The following is a 21,398-nucleotide window of genomic DNA, read 5'->3' on the forward strand; positions in this document are numbered from 1 at the left end:
AGACTACAAGCATGCTCTACCATATTATCTGGAGTGTACAAAACCTTATAAGAAGTCCTCCCAGCAGTTTATATCGTTTGACCCTAGATTAGAGATTCCCGTCAAACATACTATCTTCTCTTCTCTTGGTTGGCTGACCATTTTCTACAGGCTGGGCTGACACTTCATGGCCGGGTCACTTCTCACAGTGTAAGAGCCATAGTGGCTTCAGTAGCCCATTTCCGCTCTGCCTTCATTGAAGAGATTTGCAAGGCAACTATGTTGTCTTCTATCCACACTTTCACTGCTCAGTACTGTCTAGAGCAGCATTCTAGGTGGGATAGCTGGTTTGGACAAGCAGTCCTACAGAATCTTTTTACTACTCAAGTCAACTCCTCCCTCCAACCCTTTTTTTCACCAGGCTCACTGAGTACTTAGTTCATAAAAACTCATTTGTGCGAGCCTGGTAGCTAGTTAGTCGTACATATGAAAATATTTGCCTTCTTGTCCTTGTAGAAAGCTAAATTACTTACCTGTAGCAGGTGTTCTCAGAGGACAGCAGGCATATATTCTCACATCCCTCTCGCCTCTCCTTGGAGTTGTCTTAGCTTTAGTACTTTACTGCTGGTCCCGCGAATGAGCATTGGGTGGGAAGGCACCTGTACATGCGCGGTGGAGGTAGTGCCTCAAAGATTTAAAGTAATAGTGCACTTGGCAGTGTCTGCACCGGGCTCCGTGGATGACATCACCCACATGTGAGAATATATGGTTGCTGTCCTCTGGGAACACCCACTATAGGTAAGTAACTTAGCTTTCTCAGCAACCTAATACTGTCGCTTCATGTTCAAGTGTACAGCGCTGCGTATGTCAGCGCTTTAGAAATGATAAGTAGTAGTAGTAAGCAGTAGTACTGCATCCAAACTGGAAGCGAAATAGGGAAATCCCCTCAGGGGATTAACCTTTTGGGAGGTTGTAGACAAACTATCCAGACTAGGATCCATGACCATGTTAAAATCCCCCAAAACAAAACTAGGAATGCTACCCAGGGACCAACATTTGCAGATGACATTCAATTAAAAAAAAAAAAAGCATAACCATGAACTAGTGGACAGTAAACATTAACCACAGGGATAACAGAATTATGGTACTTCAATTTTATGATCACATAATGCCCTTCAGGATCACATATTGTTTGCTCCACTACACAAGGAAAGGATTTAGCAGTTAAAATAGCCACCCCCAACCTTTCTTTCTCCAGAAGATGTAGCCACCACCTACCTCACCCAATCACTCCGTAATTTGGCATGCGCCGAGTGAGAAAGCCAGATATCCTGAAGACAGGCCAGGTGAATTTTATGCCGCCATAAGGCTGCCAATAATTTTGTTGTCGCTTTATAGGGGAGCCAATGCTAGACACATTCCAAGAGACCATAGACACATCAGTCATTCAGAAAAAAAGAGTAAAAAGGGCCCTCTACTTAAAATAAGCAAAGAAAAACACAAGGTTGTCCAATGCCCAGCCTTCACCGGACCCCCACACAGAGCAAATACAAAGAAAGTGCATAAGACATAGACCCCAACCCATAGAATCAAACAACTAACCCAACACACACATACACATCATGAGATACTGAGTCCACCACAAGAGCCACATTCTCCACTCACAACCCTCCCTTACATCACCCCCAACCCCAAATACACAGCTATCATGGATCATTTGTGCTCCTCTCATCCCCTATTACCCACATACAGAAGCCATAACATAAGACAATTGTGTAGCACCCTATTACATAAAGGCATAATGCAAGGATCAACAATAATCAGAAACAGTCAAAAAAAGTTTACCCAGAATCTCCCACTGGGGATCCTTCAGCAAGGATGGGGGAAGAATGTGTGCAGTTGCTGGTAGTCTTCCTCTGGAATAGCAAAAAAAAAAAAATGAGGTACTCCATTATGGAGCACCCGTAAGCATGCTGGATATTGAAAAGTGAAATGGACGTGGTTATTCACCAAAGTTTTACATATAGAGTGAAAAGCACTTGTTTTGCTGCAACGCCAGCAGAATAATCCTGAAAAATCAGAATCTGGGCGCCTTTATACCGCATATCAGTTGTATCCTGGTGCCTCTACAGGTGCAGCCAAGGATAGAACAATCTCCTCCAGCCACAGGCTCCCGGTACAGTCAAAAAATAAATGTCCACCAGCAACTTCAATCTTAAGGACTTTATTCCATGCAGGTTTCTAGTAGACCTGCTACACAGTTCCAACAGCAGCATTCACCTTCAATCTTAAGCACGTGTAAGCCACCTGAAAGTGTGTGGCAAATAGTTCCCTTTAAGCAGTAGGCTATCAGCACCTACCAGGATTCAATCCAGGCTCACAGTCAGCTCCAGTCTGGGCTCTTTATCCAGTGCCCAGTAACAGTAGTTCAATTCCAAATAAAAGCAGTTCATTCAGTTCATCATCACAGTTAAACCACAAAGCAGAAGTTTCTATCTTCTACTCTCTTTACCTTCATGATGGGTTCAATATTTTAGGGATTTCTCATACCCAAGGGATTTCCCCTTACATCCGCTTCACTGGTAGATTCAATACTTTAGGGACCTCTCTTACCCAAGGGTTTTCACCCTGCAAATACTTTTGGGACTTTCTCACACCCAAGGGATTTCACCCTGCCTCTGCGTCACTCTACCCTCTTCTCTCCCCTTCTCCCTCTTTCCTCTGGGACTCCTTCCCCTCTACCTAATCAATCCCTGGCTTCTGCTCTGACAACCAGTCATTCTCCTCTCATTAGCCTCCCCCACACTCATACCAGCTGAATTAAGCATTAGACTAATGATGAGCTCCTGCACACAGGTTTCCTATCTCTCTTTCCCCCTAGTGGCAGCCCATCTACACGTCATGCCAGCTTACAGCCATGTCTTCCCCTATTACAGCTAGGAGTCCAGTCCGGGTTCTTCATCTCACCCCCTGGCTCCTTGCCTGCAATGCCTTCTGGGACTTGTATTTCAGACTGAAACTGTCTTAACCCAACTATCCTGGATGTGACTCTCACACAGTACACTGATGATAAGTCCGAAAGATTAAATCCTTATGGCATGAGTGAAGAAAATGGACAAGGACTGCACGTGGTCTGCGATCTCCAACCATGCTGCGGCCCAAACATTGAGCCCGCTCAATGCGGAGTTCCCCCAATCGGTTGTCAGGCAAAAGTTCCAATTTAAGCCATGTTTCCAAAAAACCCCACAAGTTATGCATCTTTCACCGATTCTGGAAAACCTAAAAAATGTAGGTTATTCCTTCGTGATCGATTATCCAGATCCTCAAGCTTAGATTCACACTGCCAGCGCTGTCTTTAAAAAAGTGGTAAGCTCTTCTTGGGCCTTTCCAGCCTCGTTCTCCATTGCACTGATCCACGTGTCATAGTCGGTAACACGAGCCCCCAAATCTACCGCTATCTGGGATAGAGCTGCAAATTGCTCAGTAAGCCCTGTAAACTGTTCTTTTAAGGCATGCACCACTGCCACGGTAATCTGCTACATCATGTCTGACAGATCCGTGCTTTGCTGTTCTGAGTGCTCCACCATCTTGATGCCGTCAGTGGGCTGTTTCTTGTTCTGGCAGGTGGGTTTGTTGCTCATAGCCCCAGGTGAGCATCATACAAATCTGTGCATAGAAGTAGCAAACTATATAGATGCAAATTGTGCCAAGAATCAATGCTGAAGTTCACAAAAAAAGTTCACAATGGGGGAGAGTGCCGGTAGCTCTGGAAAATGCTGCCTCCCTGCTCAGCACATCACATGATCTCCTTGTCTGGTCATATCATTTGGTTTCAGTCTCTGGTTTCTGCTTTCCTTTCTTCTGTCTTTTCTTACTGTCTTGACAAGGTCTCCTTGTCCATTTGGCATGGTTTCTCTCTGCATTCCCACTATATCTTTTCTCTTCCATCCCTGGGTCCCTGCCCCTATCCTCCCATGTTGTTGATAATCTACCCTCTCTCTGACCTTATTCTTGTCCTGTCCCTCTCCCATATTCCAGCATCTCTCCCTCTCACTACATTCCCTGCTGTCCCCCCTCCAGGCCAGCAACACTCCCTCTCTCTTCTCCCTCCTTCCCAGAGGTCCAACAAGTGTTCCTCTCTCCCCCCCCCAACCCTCTCTCTCCCTTTCCTTCCCCTACTCGGCCCCGGCATCTCTCTCACTTCCTCTACAAACCCCCCCCCCCCCCCCACGATGGTCTTCAAAATTTTGCTTCTACTGATAGTGCTGAAGAGGCGCTGCTTCTTGCTGGCCCACTGCCTTCCTTCTGCCTTGCCCTGCCCCCAGAAACTGGAAGTAGCATCAGAGGAAGCAGGATATGGCAGAAGAAATGTATCGTGCTGACTGGAAGCTGTCTCTGCAGGACTACTGGCAAAAGTAAGATTGGAGGATCACAGGGGAGGAGAAAGTAAGATGCCAGGCTGCAGGAGTAGTAGAAGGAAACTAAAGATGCCAGCATACTGGCGGGAGCTGGAACCAGTGTGTGAGATCATGTCACAAGTGTGTGAGCTGGAGAAGGGGCCTGAATGCATATGTCACATGCCAAATGTGTGTGACTTGGCATGTCTGCAGAAATCCAAGACAAGCCTAAAATCTCCCTTCTGGGACTGAGTAACTTGGAAGTTCTGCATCTGAGGCATGGGCAGGAAGTCAACCTGTAATCTTTATAGGACCAGCAATGTTCTATTCAGCAGCAGTAAGAAAAAAATATGTGGCTTCTGCATTTATTCCTTTCTGCAGGGCATGCTGAAATTGAGATGCAGTGTGCTGTGGCCGCAGGGGGGAAACTGCTTCTGCATCCCAGCTGTACTCTTCCCTCTATGTGCCTGCCTGAACCTGTCTGTCTCACTGTATTTAAAAAAGGTAATCCAGGCTAATAATGTTTGAGGCTAGGGATTATGGTGCCCTTTATCTCCTGCACCCTGAGCCAGTGCCTTACCTAGCCCTTGGCTTAAACCAGCCCTGAACTTTTCATGTTCTGAATGTGTGAGCAAGATGAAGGATTCTGCTAGTTCCTCTGTAGGAATCTATAGCAGTCTTGTTTGTTCTGTTTCCCCAATAGGAGAAGCATGGTTGTTCCAGAACCTAGTGTGATATTTGCAGTGTTGCCTTTTCATAGGTAGGGTTCTTGTACTTTGAGTCCTAGGAGTTAGTGCTGTTTTGCTATAGTGTTTGCTGTGTAGGTTTTGATTATCTTTTTAGCAGGGTTGTATGTTACTTCTAGAAATTAAGTGTGTTGTGTCTATACTGTAGTTTTAATATTTATATATATTGTATGGTGAGTTGCAAGGGGAAGTGTCTATTTTCATTGTTGCGGGAATGTGGAGAATGTTACAGAACTGAGAGTTGTGGGATTTATACTAAGACTAGTAAAAAAGGCCCGTTTCCGAAACCAATGAAACGGGCGCTAGCATGTGGTTTTTTGTGTGTGTATGTGTCACAGAGTTATTTTGTGTGAGTGTGTGAGGGTGCGGTGTGTGTGCAGGTTGTTGATGTGTGTCTTTTTTTGTTTTTTTGTTTTTTTTGCTTGGGGGTTGGGGGATGTGCTGTGCTGTGCTGGCAAAGTGGGTTTGATTTGTGTGTGGCTTTGAGGCTGTGTTTCTGTTGTATTGTGTGTGTGTGGTTTTGTCTGTCAAGGAGGTTTGTGGAGGGGGGTCTTTCTGTTGGTGAAATGTAAATGTGGTTGTAGGGGGGTCAGCCTTTGTTGAGTGTTGTTTTTTTTTTCCATGTTTTTTTTTTTTGTGTTGTGCTGAGGCAGCAGTGTTGTTTTAGATGGGCGGAAGGTAGAGGAGCACATTTTTTGTCTGTTGGTATTTTTTGGCCGTTTCAGGGCTGCTGTAGGGGAATGCTGGAAGAGAAATGTGCTGTTGGAAGCAGCGCCATCTTTTTCCATTGGGCTGGGGTTCTGGGCATCCTGGAGGTGGGTGACGGCTTGCCTGAGGACGGGGATGGTTGTTTTAAGTTGGCGGAAGGGAGAAGAGCACAGTCTCGGGCCGTCGGGGGGTGATACGGTATGTTTGGTCCATTTCAGGCCGGCTGCAGGGGAATGCTGGAACATTTATGCGCTACAGGAATCAGCGCCGTCTTTTTCCGGGTGCTCGGGGAATCCCCGAGGTGGGAGACAGCTTGCCTGATGCTGGGGATGGTTGGGCACGTCCTTGGCCGCTTCGGCAAAAGAGGAAGAGAAAGGGGGTGTGGAGTTACCTGCAGCCACCTGAGAAACCATGTATTCTTTGTTTCTTTTGTATTATTAGTTTGCATTTCTGTTGAAGAAAGTGTAGATGCCTTTTGAATGATGGAGGTGGTGCGTCGATGTGCGGTTGTTTCGTTAGTTTGGCAGCCAGTCTCCAGCAATTCCTAGGCAGGGAAGGAGTACTCCTCCCCGTTCCTTGGTCGCTGTTTGCTGGGTCGCGGGTAATCCTTCCAGCTGGGCCGCAGCTTGTCCTGTTCGCCCACGTCCCAGATGGTGACGGGCACGTTGTTTTCCGGCTCCTCTGACTCCATGTCAAGCGATCCCAAATATAGTCTGTGCTAAAGGCCCTCTGGCACTCTGCAGTACTGGCATTAGGCATTTAAAAATTCCCCCCCCCCCTCTCCCAGTCTATTTTTGCACATACCCACAGCAGGAATATTCTTCTCTCGTTCCAGCGGTGGTTCTGTGCTCTCCGTGCTGCACAGATAATGAGCCATTCTGCTGGGGAATGCTCCTCCCTTATTGTCACGTAGTTTCCTCTGATTGGTCCGTCTTACGTTGCCTAGTGTTGCCTGGGAACGGTGTTGTGATGGTCCTTTGTGTTTCAGAATGTTGAGGGTGTTTTTTCTGATTGGTCCGTCATGCGAGGGCGGGGCAGAGAGACATGGTCAGTGTTGTGGCTTCACCACCATGAATCCATGAACCCTTCAGTGAGTGACTGAGTGACTTCAGAACGTTGACTTCAGAATGTTGAGGGTGAGTTTTATTATAGTAGATTCTGTTCCATTCTATATAGATTCTAGACTTCACTGGTGGCTGAAACTGAGTGGGGTTTTCATTATATATAAAATACTGTTGAAAGTTGTTTTTTTTGTAGCATCTTTTCTTGGCAAATTTACATGTGGTAAGGAGAGGGATGTGATGTGCAGAAATGTCACTTGGCTTGCTCCTTCTATTACCTAGCTAAATACTTCTATCTAGAGATGCCATTGGAAGGAGAATCAGAAACAGAAGAGGTAACCCAAACCCTTCTAGATAAGGCAAGGGTATGGGTTGCCTCAAGATCAATGTGATGTCTGGGACTGGGGTGTCAAGCCTGTTTTTTTGAAGTGGCACCATGCTATAGTGACATTTATGGTGCTACTGTACACAGCTTTCTGCTCCAGTCCCTTGGCCGTCCATACGGGTTTTTCTCCCTTTTTATTTTTGGTGCCTTTGCCATCATCGCGAATTTTGATTTTGCCGGCGTGATTTTTCCGCCCATGTCATCGAAGCCTCCCAGCGGCTTCAAGAAGTGCAACCGGGCTATCTTGCTCACTGATAGGCACTGATAGGCTCACTGATAGGCTTCGACGCCGGGAGGACCACTCACCCTCTATTCAGGAGGTGTCGATGCGCTCTACCCTGGACAGCCCGGTACAGCCTCCGCGCCCTAAGCAGATTCTCAGTTCGTCGCCTGCACCGGACTCCCAGCCTTCCTCGACAGCCACTCTAAGCGAGAGCCTCAGGGCCATCCTTCCAGGGAGCCTGGAGGAGCTGTTGCACCCTTCTCTGGTACTGTCGAGTGAGGCGATGGCTGGCTCCTTGCCCGTCATGAGGTCTCCGGTGCCAGTACCGCTTGCGGTGCCCGCATCGGCTGCCTCCCAAGCAGACTCTCCGACGACGTCGATGGAGGGAGCTTCATCGCCGCCGATGCGGGAGTCTACTTCTGAACGTTCCCACCGTGGCCATGTGTCTATGGAGTCGAGGCGGGCACAGCTTCGGACAGAGGTTCATGAACTAGTGTCCGACACCGATAGTGAGGCCTCCTGGGAAGCAGAGGAAGACGTCAGATATTTCTCAGATGAGTAGTCTGACGGTCTTCCTTCTGATCCCACTCCCTCCCCTGAAAGACAACTTTCTCCTCCCGAGAGTCTATCTTTCGCGGCCTTTGTCCGGGAAATGTCTACGGCAATTCACTTCCCTGTGGTTACGGAGGATGAGCCAAAGGCGGAAATGTTTGAGCTTTTGGACTATCCTTCGCCACCTAAGGAATCGTCCACGTACCTATGCATCGTGTCTTCAAGAAGACACTGCTGGAGAACAGGGCGAAGCCACTAACTAATCCCCACATCCCCAAGAAGATCGAGTCCCAGTATCGGATCCATGGGGACCCTGAGTTGATGCGGACTCAGTTGCCTCTCGACTCTGGAGTTGTGGATCTGGCCCTTAAGAAGGTCAAGAGTTCTAGAGAGTATGCTTCAGCGCCCTCGGGCAGAGATTCTAAAACCTTGGATTCTTTTGGGAGGAAGGCCTACCATTCCTCAATGCTCGTAGCCAAAATCCAGTCTTACCAGCTCTACACGAGCATTCATATGCGGAACAATGTGCAGCAGTTGGCGGACTTGGTGGATAAGCTCCCTTCTGAGCAAGCCAAGCCTTTTCACCGGTGGTCAGGCAGTTGAAGGCGTGTCATAAATTCCTGGCCAGGGGTGTTTATGACACTTTTGATGTCTCGTCCAGGGCCGCTGCTCAAGGTGTGGTGATGCGCAGACTCTCATGGCTGCGTGCCTCCGACCTGGAAAATAGGATTCATCAACGGATTGCGAATTCTCCTTGCCGGGGGGATAATATTTTTTGTGAAAAGGTCGAACAGGTGGTAGAGCAGCTTCACCAGCGGGACACCGCTTTCAACAAATTCTCCCGCCAGGCGCCTTCAGCATCTACCTCAACTGGTAGACATTTTTATGGCGGAAGAAGGACTGTTACCTATCCTTCTAATAGGCGTAGATACAATCCTCCCTCTTGCCAGCCTGCTGCCCAGGCCAAGCCCCAGCGCGCTCGTTCTCGTTCTCGTCAACAGCGTGCGACTCAGCAAGCCCCTGCAGCTCCCCAGCAAAAGCAAGGGACGGACTTTTGACTGGCTCCAGCAGAGCATAGCCGAAGTCAAAGTGTCTGTGCCGGACGATCTGCCGGTCAGGGGGGGAGGTAAAAAATTTTTCACCAAAGGTGGCCTCTCATAACCTCCGATCAGTGGGTTCTCCAAATAGTCCGGCTAGGATACTCCCTCAATTTGGTTTCAAAGCCTCCAAATTGCCCACCGGGAGCTCAATCCTTCAGCTTCCAGCACAAGCAGGTACTTGCAGAGGAATTCTCCGCCCTTCTCAGCGCCAATGCGGTCGAGCCCGTGCCACCCGGGCAAGAAGGGCTGGGATTCTATTCCAGGTACTCCCCTGTGGAAAAGAAAACGGGGAATGCGTCCCATCCTAGACCTAAGGGCCCTGAACAAATATCTGGTCCGAGAAAAGTTCAGGATGCTTTCCCTGGGCATCCTTCTTCCCATGACTCAGGAAAACTATTGGCTATGCTCTCTGGACTTAAAGGATGCTTATACTCACATCTCAATACTGCCAGCTCACAGACAGTATCTCCGATTTCGTCTGGGTACATGGCACTTTCAGTATTGTGTGCTACCCTTTGGTCTCGCCTCCGCGCCCAGGGTGTTCACAGAGTGCCTGGCTGTGGTAGCGGCATCTCTACACAGACTGGGGGTGCACGTGTTCCCTTACCTCGACGATTGGCTGGTGAAGAACACCTCCGAGGCAGGAGCTCTACAGTCCATGCAGATGATTATTCGACTCCTGGAGCTACTAGGGTTTGTGATAAATTATCCAAAGTCCCACCTTCTTCCTGTTCAGAAACTCGAATTCATAGGGGCTCTGCTGGATTCTCAGACAGCTCGTGCCTCCCTTCCGGAAGCGAGGGCCGACAATCTTCTGTCCCTTGTTTCTTGGGTATGAGCATCCCAGCAGATCACAGCTCGGCAGATGTTGAGATTGCTCGGCCACATGGCCTCCACAGTGCATGTGACTCCCATGGAGGGGCATAATTGAACGCGAACGTCTATCTCCATGGGCATCTATGTCCGAAAACGGGTACTTGAAGAGGCGGGACAGACCATATTTTCGAAAAAAATGGACGTTTTTGAGCTGGGCATTTGTTTTTTTTTAGCGATAATGGAAACTAAAAATGCCCAGCTCAAAAAGTCCTAATCCGAGCCATTTGGTCATGGGAGGGGCCACGATTCGTAGTACACTCGCCCCCCTGACATGCCAGGACACCAACTGGACACCCTAGAGGTCAGTGCGGTGGACTTCAGACAACGCTCCCACATGCATAGCTCCCTTACCACGGGTGCTGAGTACCCAACCCCCCTCCCCCAAAACCCACTACCCACAAATGTACAACACTACCATAGCTCTTAGGGTGAAGGGGGCACCTAAATGTGGGTACAGTGGGTTTTGGAGGCCTCCCATTTACCAGCACAAGTGTTACAGGTGGGGGGGGGATGGGCCTGGGTCCACTTGGCTGAAGTGCACTGCAGTACCCACTAAAAGTGCTCCAGGGACCTGCATACACGCAGGCCTCTAGGACTTGTTGCTGCTATATAACATTGGCACACCAGTTGACACCTGAAGACTAATCTCTCCGAAAACGTCCTTTATTGGAATAAGCACGCTTACTCACAGTTAACTGCAGATCAGAGGTTGTGCCCCACTGGCAACGAGTCTCCCTGGTACTGAGATTAGCAGTAGGTCAGAGCTGGCAGAATGCTGTACAATGCCCTCTTTCAGCCACATTCAAAGTAAGAACTAAGTTCTCTAACGTGGCTAACACGTGAAAGGGATCTAAAACTGGCTTACAAAAATGGCCACTACCTCATGGATTACCAGAAACAAAACAGGGCACACTCTGACCCAGCAGAGGGAAAAGCACCATGGGAGTAGAGCCTACCAACTACCAACATTGTGAGCATGTGGCACAAGCTAGTGGAATCACGGAGCCCAATACCCTACACCCACCACAATGCATTGCTGATGTGACTCTGCAGTGCCCTTAACAGAAAAGGTGTCACACTCACCCGAGAGCCACATCAGAACCAGGGAAAGGCTGTCAGAGGATAGAACACATTCTGCTGTCATGGAGGTGGGTACAGCATTTGAGGCTGGCATAGAGGCTGGAAAAAAAGTTTTTAAAGTGGTTTTTTTTTGGTGGGAGGGGGTTAGTGACCACTGGGGAGTCCAGGGAGGTCATCCCCGATTCCTTCCAGTGGTCATCTGGTCAGTTGGGGCACTTTTTTGGGACTTGTTTGTGAAAAAAAAGGGTCCAAAAAAGTGACCCAAAATCACGGTAAAAACGCCTTTTTTTTTCGATTATCAGCTAAAGACGCCCATCTCTCGGCCGATAACCATGCCCCAGTTCCACCTTCACCACGCCTCCGACACGCCCCCGTCAACTTTACCCGTTCTGCGACGGATTGCAGTTGGAAACGCCTAAAATCGGCTTTCGATTATACCGATTTGGGCGCCCACGGGAGAAAGACGCCCATCTCCCGATTTGGGTCGCAATATAGGCGTTTTTCTCCTTCGATTATAAGCAGGATGGCCCGCCTCCACATGAGATCAGCTCAATGGACCCTAGCGTCTCAGTGGTACCAAGCTGCTGGGGACCTAGAGGACGTAATCCTGCTGTCCATGAGTTTTCTTCAGTCCCTCCATTAGTGGACAATTCGGTCCAATTTGACTCTGGGACGTCCTTTCCAAATTCCTCAGCCACAAAAGGTGCTGACGACGGATGCATCTCTCCTGGGGTGGGGAGCTCATGTCGATGGGCTTCACGCCCAAGAGAGTTGGTCCCTCCAGGAACAAGGTCTACAGATCAACCTCCTGGAGTTACGAGCAGTCTGGAACACTCTAAAGGCCTTCAGAGATCGGCTGTCCCATCAAATTATTCAAATTCAGACGGACAATCAGGTTGCCATGTACTACATCAACAAGCAGGGGGGCACCGGATCTCGCCCCCCTGTGTCAGGAGGCCGTCAGAATGTGGCTTTGGGTTCGCCGGAACGGCATGTTTCTTCAAGCCACGTATCTGGCATGCGTAAACAACAGTCTGGCCGACAGATTAAGCAGGATCATGCAACCTCATGAGTGGTCACTCAATTCCCGAGTGGTATGCGAGATCTTTCAAGTGTGGGGCACCCCCTCGGTGGATCTCTTTGCCGCTCAAGTCAATCACAAGGTCCCTCAATTCTGTTCCAGACTTCAGGCCCATGGCAGACTAGCGTCGAATGCCTTCCTCCTGCATTGGGGGGAGGGCCTCCTGTATGCCTATCCTCCCATACCTTTGGTGGGGAAGACTTTGCTGAAACTCAAAGAAGATCGAGGCACCATGATCCTGATTGCTCCCTTTTGGCTGCGTCAGATATGGTTCCCTCTTCTTCTGGAACTGTCTTCCGAAGAACCGTGGAGATTGGAGTGTTTTCCGACCCTCATTACTCAGAACGCGGGGGCGCTTCTGCATCCCAACCTCTGGTGCCTGGCTCTCACGGCCTGGATGTTGAGATCGTAGATTTTGCCTCCTTGGGTCTCTCAGAGGGTGTCTCCAGAGTCTTGCTTGCTTCCAGGAAAGATTCCACTAAGAAGAGTTAATTCTTTCTATGGCGGAGGTTTGCCGTCTGGTGTGACAGCAAGGCCCTAGATCCTCGCTCTTGTCCTACACAGACCCTGCTTGAATACCTTCTGCACTTGTCCGAGTCTGGTCTCAAGACCAACTCTGTAAGAGTTCATCTTAGTGCGATTAGTGCATACCATTACCGTGTGGAAGGTAAGCCGATCTTGGGACAGCCTTTAGTTGTTTGATTCATGAGAGGTTTGCTTTTGTCAAAGCCCCCTGTTAAACCTCCTACAGTGTCATGGGATCTCAGTGTCGTTCTCACCCAGCTGATGAAACCTCCTTTCGAGCCACTGGATTCCTGCCATCTGAAGTACTTGACCTGGAAGGTCATTTTCTTGGTAGCAGTCACTTCAGCTCGTAGAGTCAGTGAGCTTCAAGCCCTAGTAGCTCGTGCTCCTTATACCAAATTTCATCATAATATAGTAGTCCTCTGCACTCACTCTAAGTTCTTGCCAAAGGTGGTGTCGGGAGTTCCATCTGAACCAGTCAATTGTCTTGCCAACATTCTTCCCCCGTCCGCATACCCGCCCTGCTGAACGTCAGCTGCACACGGACTGTAAGAGAGCATTGGTCTTCTATCTGGAGCGGACACAGCTCCACAGACAGTCCGCCCAATTGTTTGTTTCTTTTGATCCCAACAGGAGGGGAGTGGCTGTCGAGAAACGCACCATTTCTAATTGGCTAGCAGATTGCATCTCCTTCGCTTATGCCCAGTCTAGGCTGACTCTTGAGGGTCATGTCACGGCTCATAGTGTTAGAGCCATGGCAGTGTCAGTGGCCCACTTGAAGTCAGCCTTGAAGTCAGCCTACAGCAGGATACCCGACGCGACAGTTGGTTCGGGCAGTTGGTGCTGCAGAATCTGTTCGGGGTTTAGAATCCAACTCCACCCCCCCCAGGCCCTTTTTTGTTCTGTTCCAAGCTGCACTCTCAGTTAGTTGAATAAGTTTAGGTCAATCTCAGTTATGTCCTCGCCGTTGCGAGGCCCAATTGACCATGTTTGTTGTTTTCAGTGAGCCTGGGGGCTAGGGATATCCTATCAGTGAGAACAAGCAGCCTGCTTGTCCTTGGAGAAAGTGAAAGCTACATACCTGTAGAAGGTATTCTCCGAGGACAGCAGGCTGATTGTTCTCACGAACCCGCCCGCCTCCCCTTTGGAGTTGTGTTTTCCCTTGTCTTTGTTTTTGCTATTTACTGGACTGACGAACACGAGCGAGTTCGGGTGGGAAGATGGTCGCGCATGCGCGAGGCCTAGCAAACGTCTTTGCTAGGGAAGATCTCCGATTGGAGGGGCTGCCGTGGACGTCACCCATCAGTGAGAACAATCAGCCTGCTGTCCTCGGAGAATACCTTCTACAGGTATGTAGCTTTTGCTTTATGTTGAGAGGAGAGGATAAGACAGTGTGTTTTCTCAGTGTTCAGTTTCAGTTGGAATGAATTTGCCCAGGAGTTTATGATGTTCAGGCCGTCATTGATTTCATTGGTTATTTCTGTGAAGTCATGTTTGAAGGGAATGTAGATTGTAACATCATCTGCGTAAATGAACGGGTTGAGGCCTCGATTGGATAAGGACTTAGCCAGAGGGATCATCATCATGTTGAAGAGTATTGGTGATAGTGGTGAACCTTGAGGTACTCCGCAGGTTGGGTTCCACAGAGGTGATACGTTTGAATTTGATTTTACTTGATATGTTCTGGTGGTGAGAAAACCTTTGAGCCAATTGAGTACGTTTCCATCAATTCCAAAGTGGCCAAGGAATCTTAGTAGTGTATTGTGGTTTACCATGTCGATTGCACTCGACATGTCGAACTGGAGGAGGAGTATGCTTTTACCTGTGGCTATTTCCTGCTTGAATTTGGCCAGGAGGGTGACTAGGACAGTTTCAGTACTATGGTGGGAGCGGAATCCTGATTGTGAGTTGTGTAATATTGAGAACTTGTCCAAGTATTCCGTAAGCTGTTTGGTCACCAGACTCTCCATCAGTTTTACTACTAGTGGGATAGACGCAACTGGGTGGTACTTGGTAAGATTGTTTGTGCTTTTCCTAGTGTCTTTTGGTATTAGGGTGAGTAGGATGTTGCCATATTCCTCGGGGAAGAGACCTTGTAGAATGAAGTTTAGGTGGGATGTGAGGTCTGCTATGAAGCAATCAGGTGCGGATTTAAGTAGATGACTGGGACATATATCCAGATTGCAGTGGGTGTTGGCGAACCTATGAGTTGCTTGTGTAACTGACTCAGTGTTGAGGGTATTGAATGTTGTCCAAATGCAGTCAGCTGGGTATCCATCAGGGGTTAGGTCCAGATCGTTGAAGAAGTTTTTGATGTCTGTGTTGTGATGATGGAGAGTGCTGCACAATTTTATTATTTTTTCGTTAAAGTAATTGGCAAGTTTGGCTGCGGGTGGGATATCTGTGTTGGTTGTGGTGATAGGGGTGGTGTCTAGTAACTTGTTTACGAGTTGAAAGAGTTTCTTCATATCTTTGTAATCTGGTCCTAGTTTGGTTTTGTAGTAGGATCTTTTGGTTTGTCTTATTGCATATTTGTATTTTCTATGTATTTGTTTCCATGCATTGAGTGTATGTTCATCTTTTATTTTTTTCCATGCTCGTTCAAGTTTCCTGCATTGTGTTTTGAGTTTTTTTAGTTCCTCATTGAACCATGGTATCGTGGTCTGTCTTCTAGATATTCTTGTTTTTAAGGGCGCTATTTCGTTTAGTACATTTTTGCATCTATCCTCCCAGCGATTGAGGTAACATATGGAATCAGTGTGTGTTGTCCATCCGTTGTCATGTATCTGTTGCCAGAATACTTGTGGATCTATTTTTCCCTCTTGTAGTGTAAATTGTATGTGCTGGTGTGCGGTTTAATTCCTTCTTTCACCAGTTTAAAGATAGGTTCAGTTTGTAATGGTCAGTCCATGGTGTTGCTGTCCATTTGATGTCTGTTATTAATAGGTTATGGTCTGTGGACAGTTTGTGTGATAGAAGGTCTAGTGTGTGTCCCTTGATATGGGTTGTTTGTATGTGAGGCCATATGAGATCCCAGGACTGTAGGAAGTCTTTGCATTCACGTACGTTGGGGGAGTTGAGGTCATCTAGGTGAAGGTTAATATCACCTAGTATTAGTGTGTTGGAGTTGTTTACATAAGTGTTTGATATAAAGTCCGTGAAGATAGGCTGGCTTTCGATCCAGTTACCGGGTGGTCTGTAGAATAGGACGCAATTTAGGTGATCGATCAGGGATTTGTTATGTATTCTTAATGAGGCAATTTCTAGTTGGGGTGTTATGGACTCGGCTATGGTTTCGGTAGTGAATTGTTCACGGTGTATTAGTGCTATGCCTCCACCTCTCTTGTCCAACCTGGTCCAGTGAGTAATTTTATAACCTGGGGGGCATAGTTCAAAGATTATAGGGTCCTTTTGATTGTGGATCCATGTTTCATTGATAAAGATGAGATTGAGGTTTTCAGAGCTGATCCAGTCTGATATTGCTGTTTTATTAATTACGGACCTAGCATTGATGTAGCCCACTTGGATATTTTGTTATGGGGCTGTTGGGTTTGGTGTTATGTGGATTTTGTTGTCGTTTTTTGGGTGGTGTGCGTTTGTTGTGATCATTCCCTCCGTTTTATTGGCATTGTCCATGTTAAGTTAATCTTCCTTTGATTTGGTGGGTGTCAGTTTGGTGGAGTGTGGAATGTTTGATCAGTCTTTGGTGGTTTTGTAGGATGGATATAGTGTTGTGTTCTGTAAGTGGGATGGATAGTGTTAGGTGGATCCGTGAAAGGCAGTAGATTACCAGGAGTATTTTGGTTCTGTTCATTATCGTGTCAGTATAGAATAGATAAATTACTCACAGTTATATGCACTGGAGTGGTGTCCTGGGCGCAGCCCACTATGGCTTTGGTCGGTGCTCTGCTGGTTGGGGTAGGGGAGGCTCCGTTAGAGGGGGCGTTAACCTGTTGGTTGGGATGGAGTTGTATACTGGTCGTCTGAGTTGGCGTTGGTCTGTGTGTTTCATCAAGCGAGGTGCATGTTCTGGTGGTCCGCTGTGAGAGTGGTTTGTGCAACGCCGTGGGAAGGATCATGCCCTGACCTCTGTGAGCTGTAATGGGTCAGACGAGCAACGTGGTCAATGACATGGTCGGCAGCATGGACGGTAGACTGCAATGTGGGTATGGAGTGGGGGAGAGCAACAGAGATGATGGTAGGAAGGAGGCAAAGGTTTGAGAGAACACACCAAACGGATGAAGTGGGGATGTGAACCACATTGCATATCTGCCTTTAAAGCACTGCTCAATTTTGGTCAAATCTGAGCAAGGCAGTAAAGATATTGTATCTTAATAGGGTTGATATTCAAAAGTACATATGCTGTCAGAATCAGAAAGAGAGAATGGAGTAAGGTAGGTGAGGGAGAGACAAGGAAGGGGAGAATGTGCGAGGAAATGACTGGGGATGAAAGTGAATCCAGAGAGGGTAACTGGGAGATCATGAGAGAAGATAAATGGGGTGAGGAAGTCAGAATGGAATGCATAGAAGGACATGAGAAGGGGTAAGTGAAATGGATAAAAGAGGTGGGAGGGTCAGAGAGAGGGTGGTTGTTGGGGAAGAAAAGATACTGATAGCAGGCAATTGATGTGGGGGGGGGGGCAGCCTAGTTGAGGGGAAGATGAAAGGCTGTGAGGGTCAAGCGATCAGACAGGGAGAAGAGAGAGAGAAGGAAAGAGGAGTGTGGGGGAAGAGGGTAAGGTCAAGGTGGAAGTAGATAGACATGATGTAAAGAAGAGATTTTGAGATGGAGAAGAGAGAAATGGAGGACAGTGAGATGAAAGGAAAGATAGATGCCAAAGGGGTAAGGAAGGAAGGAAGTGGTAAAGATGGATGAGAGAAGAAAATATACTAGAAAGGAGAGCCTGGAAAAGAAGTTAGATGATAGACAATAGGAAAGCAGAAAAAGAGGTAGGTATGCTATGCACACCACACATACAAAAGAATACCACTTCTCTTAAAGAATAGCACATTCTTTCCCTCATTTTAGGAAATGGGGTATAATTATACAGTTGAAGTGTTTTTGCAATATTAAAATATTATTTTAAACTTGCTTTGCCAAGAGGAAGCAGTCATGTGCAGTTAAAACTGAATGTACAATGTGAAATCTAAATATTCAAACATCCACTCGTCCAAAATAACAATGGTAATGGGGAAAAGCCTCAAAGAGCTCCTAGATTATATATTCATCTATCGGAGCTAAAACAGACCAACTGGTCTTCTCTTCATCATAGGCAAAACCCCCCAATAATGCAGTTCTAAATAATCTTAATAGACTGCAATCAAATACTCTATAGTTACTAATTTGTTTTTGCTTTTTTTGTAAATTAACTAAAATATCATCAAAGTTGCGTGATAATTATTGGAACATGCCAAACTATCTAGTGTATTGCACTTAGCTTATTGCATGACATTCCCTTTAATGTAGCTCCACGCTGTGCTGTTCCCCTCTTTGTTGCAGTGGAAAGCTGTGAGAGTGTTCCAATTGTAGCCTGAGACCCTGAAGAAGCAGCGAAACGCTGGCCATCGTCGGCTCAGGGCAACAAAGAGGGGAACAGCTCAGCGTGGGCTCAGGGCAACAAAGAGGGGAACAGCACAGCGTGGAGCAGCATTAAAGCAAAAACAAATTAGTAACTATAGAGTATTTGATTGCAGTCTATTAAGATTATTTAGAACTGCATTATTGGGGTTTTTGCCTATGATGAAGAGAAGAACAGTTGGTCTGTTTTAGGTCCGATAGATGAATATATAATCTAGGAGCTCTTTGAGGCTTTTCCCCATTAACATTGTTATTTTAGGCATGAGTGGATGTTTGAATATTTAGATATTGTATCTCCACACCACCAATTGTTTATTTAGTTGATTGTACGATGTGAAAGCCAGTCAACAGAAGAGTCTATGAACTTCTTTGTCTTTATGATCCTGCTGTAGTTGAACTTTAATGTTGTTTTTTTTATACCATAGACAGGGGATATCAGGAGATGTTCGTGGTGTTTCAAGAATAGGGACAATCTGTTCAGGTCACAATTCAGGCGCTTTAGGAGTGGTATGTTATGATTTTGTCATTTTTAGGTTTAATAATACCTCTTTTGATAATTTTCAGCAATTCTGCATCGATAAATGGGTGTGTCCCATAACTCCATCTAGTAACTGGAAAGGGAATAACCTCCTAGCACTGTTGTCCAGACCTCACTGTAGAGGATGCTGTTCATGGAGCACTGGCAGAATCTGAATGATACTTTTCATCAGTTTTTTGCAACAGAGAAATCCTGCCACTTGAGACTGCTAGATATATTTTTTGTAGTGCTTTATCAGCATTCTAGTGCAAGATACCATAAATCTATCTTCATCAGAATAATTATTTTATGGATCACTAGCTGAAAAAGCCATTGTAAAATTATGGGTGGACATATCCTGTCCAAGCAAGCTGCTGCAGCACTCATCTCTTCTATGCAACTGACCACTGAGAGACCCTGGCTACCAGGCTCAACTAACACACTGTCCTGCATTGTGGTCTGCTGGGGCTCAAATTACCTTCCTCTCCCTCACACTGTTGTGTACTGGGGACCTGTTCCTCCTATCATGCTGCCAACTCCCCTGTGTTGCTGTTTTAATTAAAAAAAACATTTAACAAACCCACTGCCTACTATACAGACTGAGATTCTGCCTGAGGAGAATTTGTATCACTGTGAGTGATTATAGTAACCTTGGTTAACTCATCTCTGTCTATGCCGAAAAGAACTTTCTGGCAGTATCATTATGTTGTCAAAAACTGGCTATATTTAAATCTGAGCAGTAACATTCATACCTCTGTTGGTGATAACAGCAACTGTATGCTGTAAAAAATAATAATAAATTGTCAAATGAAATGATCTTTTTATAATCATACAACAAAATGTACTCAAACTCTGTTTAAAAAAGTAGTTGAGGACACAGAGAGCACATTAGGTCCAGTAGGAGAACCTTTTTGGCTTCTTAAATGCCCGTCTGTCGACATTGGCACCAAATGTATGAAGCACGGTGGCTGCTCAAACGTATCTACCTCTGGGAGTACACCAACATTGTGGAGGTCTCTATCTCCCTCGACATTGAGAGCTGATAGTAGGCCTCAGGACCAGTCAGCATCAGACCTGACACCCGAGAATGCATAGAAGTTCCATGTCACCTTCATTGGCACCGAGGGACCACGATGCTGAGCGTTGAGGGAAACCAAAGAAGTATAAGTATTGGTCCTCTTCAAAGCTTGGCTCTGGGAGCAATGGGGCACCTGCATCGCCAGTACCCAAAAAGCGCTGGCATCAAAAAGATTGCTGCTCTCCTTGGTGGAGGTGCTGGTGCACCAGTCTCTGAGCAGTCAGGTTCCTGCTTACAGTTTGGCACTGACTCTTTCTTAAGCTGTCCCTAAACCAGCTTCCCAGCCTTTGCCAATGGCTGCCCTCGATGAGCGGTACCAGACCATGCTCAGGGAGGAGCTGGCGCAGATATTTTTATTTATTTATTAGGATTTATTTACCACTTTTTTGAAAGATTCACTCAAAGCGGTGTACAGTAAGAATAAATCAAACATGAGCAATAGGCAATTACAGCAGTAAAAATATTCAAATAATACAAAGTATGGCATAGTATACTACTTAAAATGTCAACACAATACGGAATACAGCATTTTAATTAACAGTGAAGGGTATAAGCAAAGGTGGAACATATAGATAGGTAAGAGAGTAAGAAAAATTAGAAAGTAAGGTGACTAATTTAAGGAAAGTTGCACATGAGGTCAGAGAGATGGTTAACATATTATCTCAGCTAGGGTAGGAGAGAATAAACACGTCCTGCTGCAGTATGTGAGGATACAACTATCAAGCAGGAACCTACAATATACGTTTTAGCAGAGAACCTTAAACGGATCATCTTGTCTAATGTTAATATATAATGTTACATAGTAGGAAATTGGACGGAATAAACATTAACTAAAATGAGCCACGTGGTGCTGAGTGTCGAAACACGGCCCATGTCAAGTCTCCTTCCATTAAAGTTTGTGCGTCCCATCCTTGGAGGCCCTTTTGTGCTTTTTTGTGTTGCCTATTGGACTTTTGTACTTTTGGACCCTCTCTTCTGCTGCATGGTTCCGCTGAGCCAGGGCAGGCACAGACTCGCTCTTCCATCTGGACTGCTGTGAGGAGTGACTGCTTATGGGAGTCAAAGGATGATCCACATACTTCTCATAGGAGGAGTCCTATGGAATCCCTTCGGACCCATCCTTGCCTCAGTTCACAGGTTTTATAAAGATGGATTTGGCCATCCCATTTAAGTTGGAGATGGAGAAGCAGCCTTGGGCAGAGATATTATCTGTGCCTGGACTATGAATCTCCTCCCAACGAAGGGGGTCATAATTCCGTTAACCCTATCCTGCACTGATGAAGAATTAGGTATCTTCCCTCTCGGTGCAGGTTGTTTCAAAGAAGATGGATACTCAATATCATATCCAGAAGGCTCTCGGAATCAAGAGGGCACAGTTGCCTCACCACTCCCTGGTGGGCAAATCCACCCTCAAATGAGCCAGAAGTTCCAGGACTCATGCCTCGGCTCCTCCAGGTAGAGAGGCTCAAACCCTGGGCTCATATGGGAGGAAACTTTATCAGGCCTCAATGC

At 46.7% G+C, this 21,398-nt stretch overlaps 1 protein-coding gene across 1 annotated transcript in view; it reads left to right on the forward strand.

Annotated features, from left to right (window-relative positions):
* Positions 1-21,398, forward strand: part of LOC115469711 (disintegrin and metalloproteinase domain-containing protein 9-like) — a 538,235-nt gene that overhangs the window by 228,401 nt on the left and 288,436 nt on the right. Inside the window, exon 6 of the mRNA XM_030202498.1 lies at positions 18,717-18,798. Coding sequence (XP_030058358.1) covers positions 18,717-18,798 — 82 coding nt within the window. The remainder of the gene's footprint in view (positions 1-18,716; positions 18,799-21,398) is intronic.

The sequence above is a fragment of the Microcaecilia unicolor genome, chromosome 4 (assembly GCF_901765095.1).
Source record: "Microcaecilia unicolor chromosome 4, aMicUni1.1, whole genome shotgun sequence".
Classification (NCBI taxonomy): Eukaryota; Metazoa; Chordata; class Amphibia; order Gymnophiona; family Siphonopidae; genus Microcaecilia; species Microcaecilia unicolor.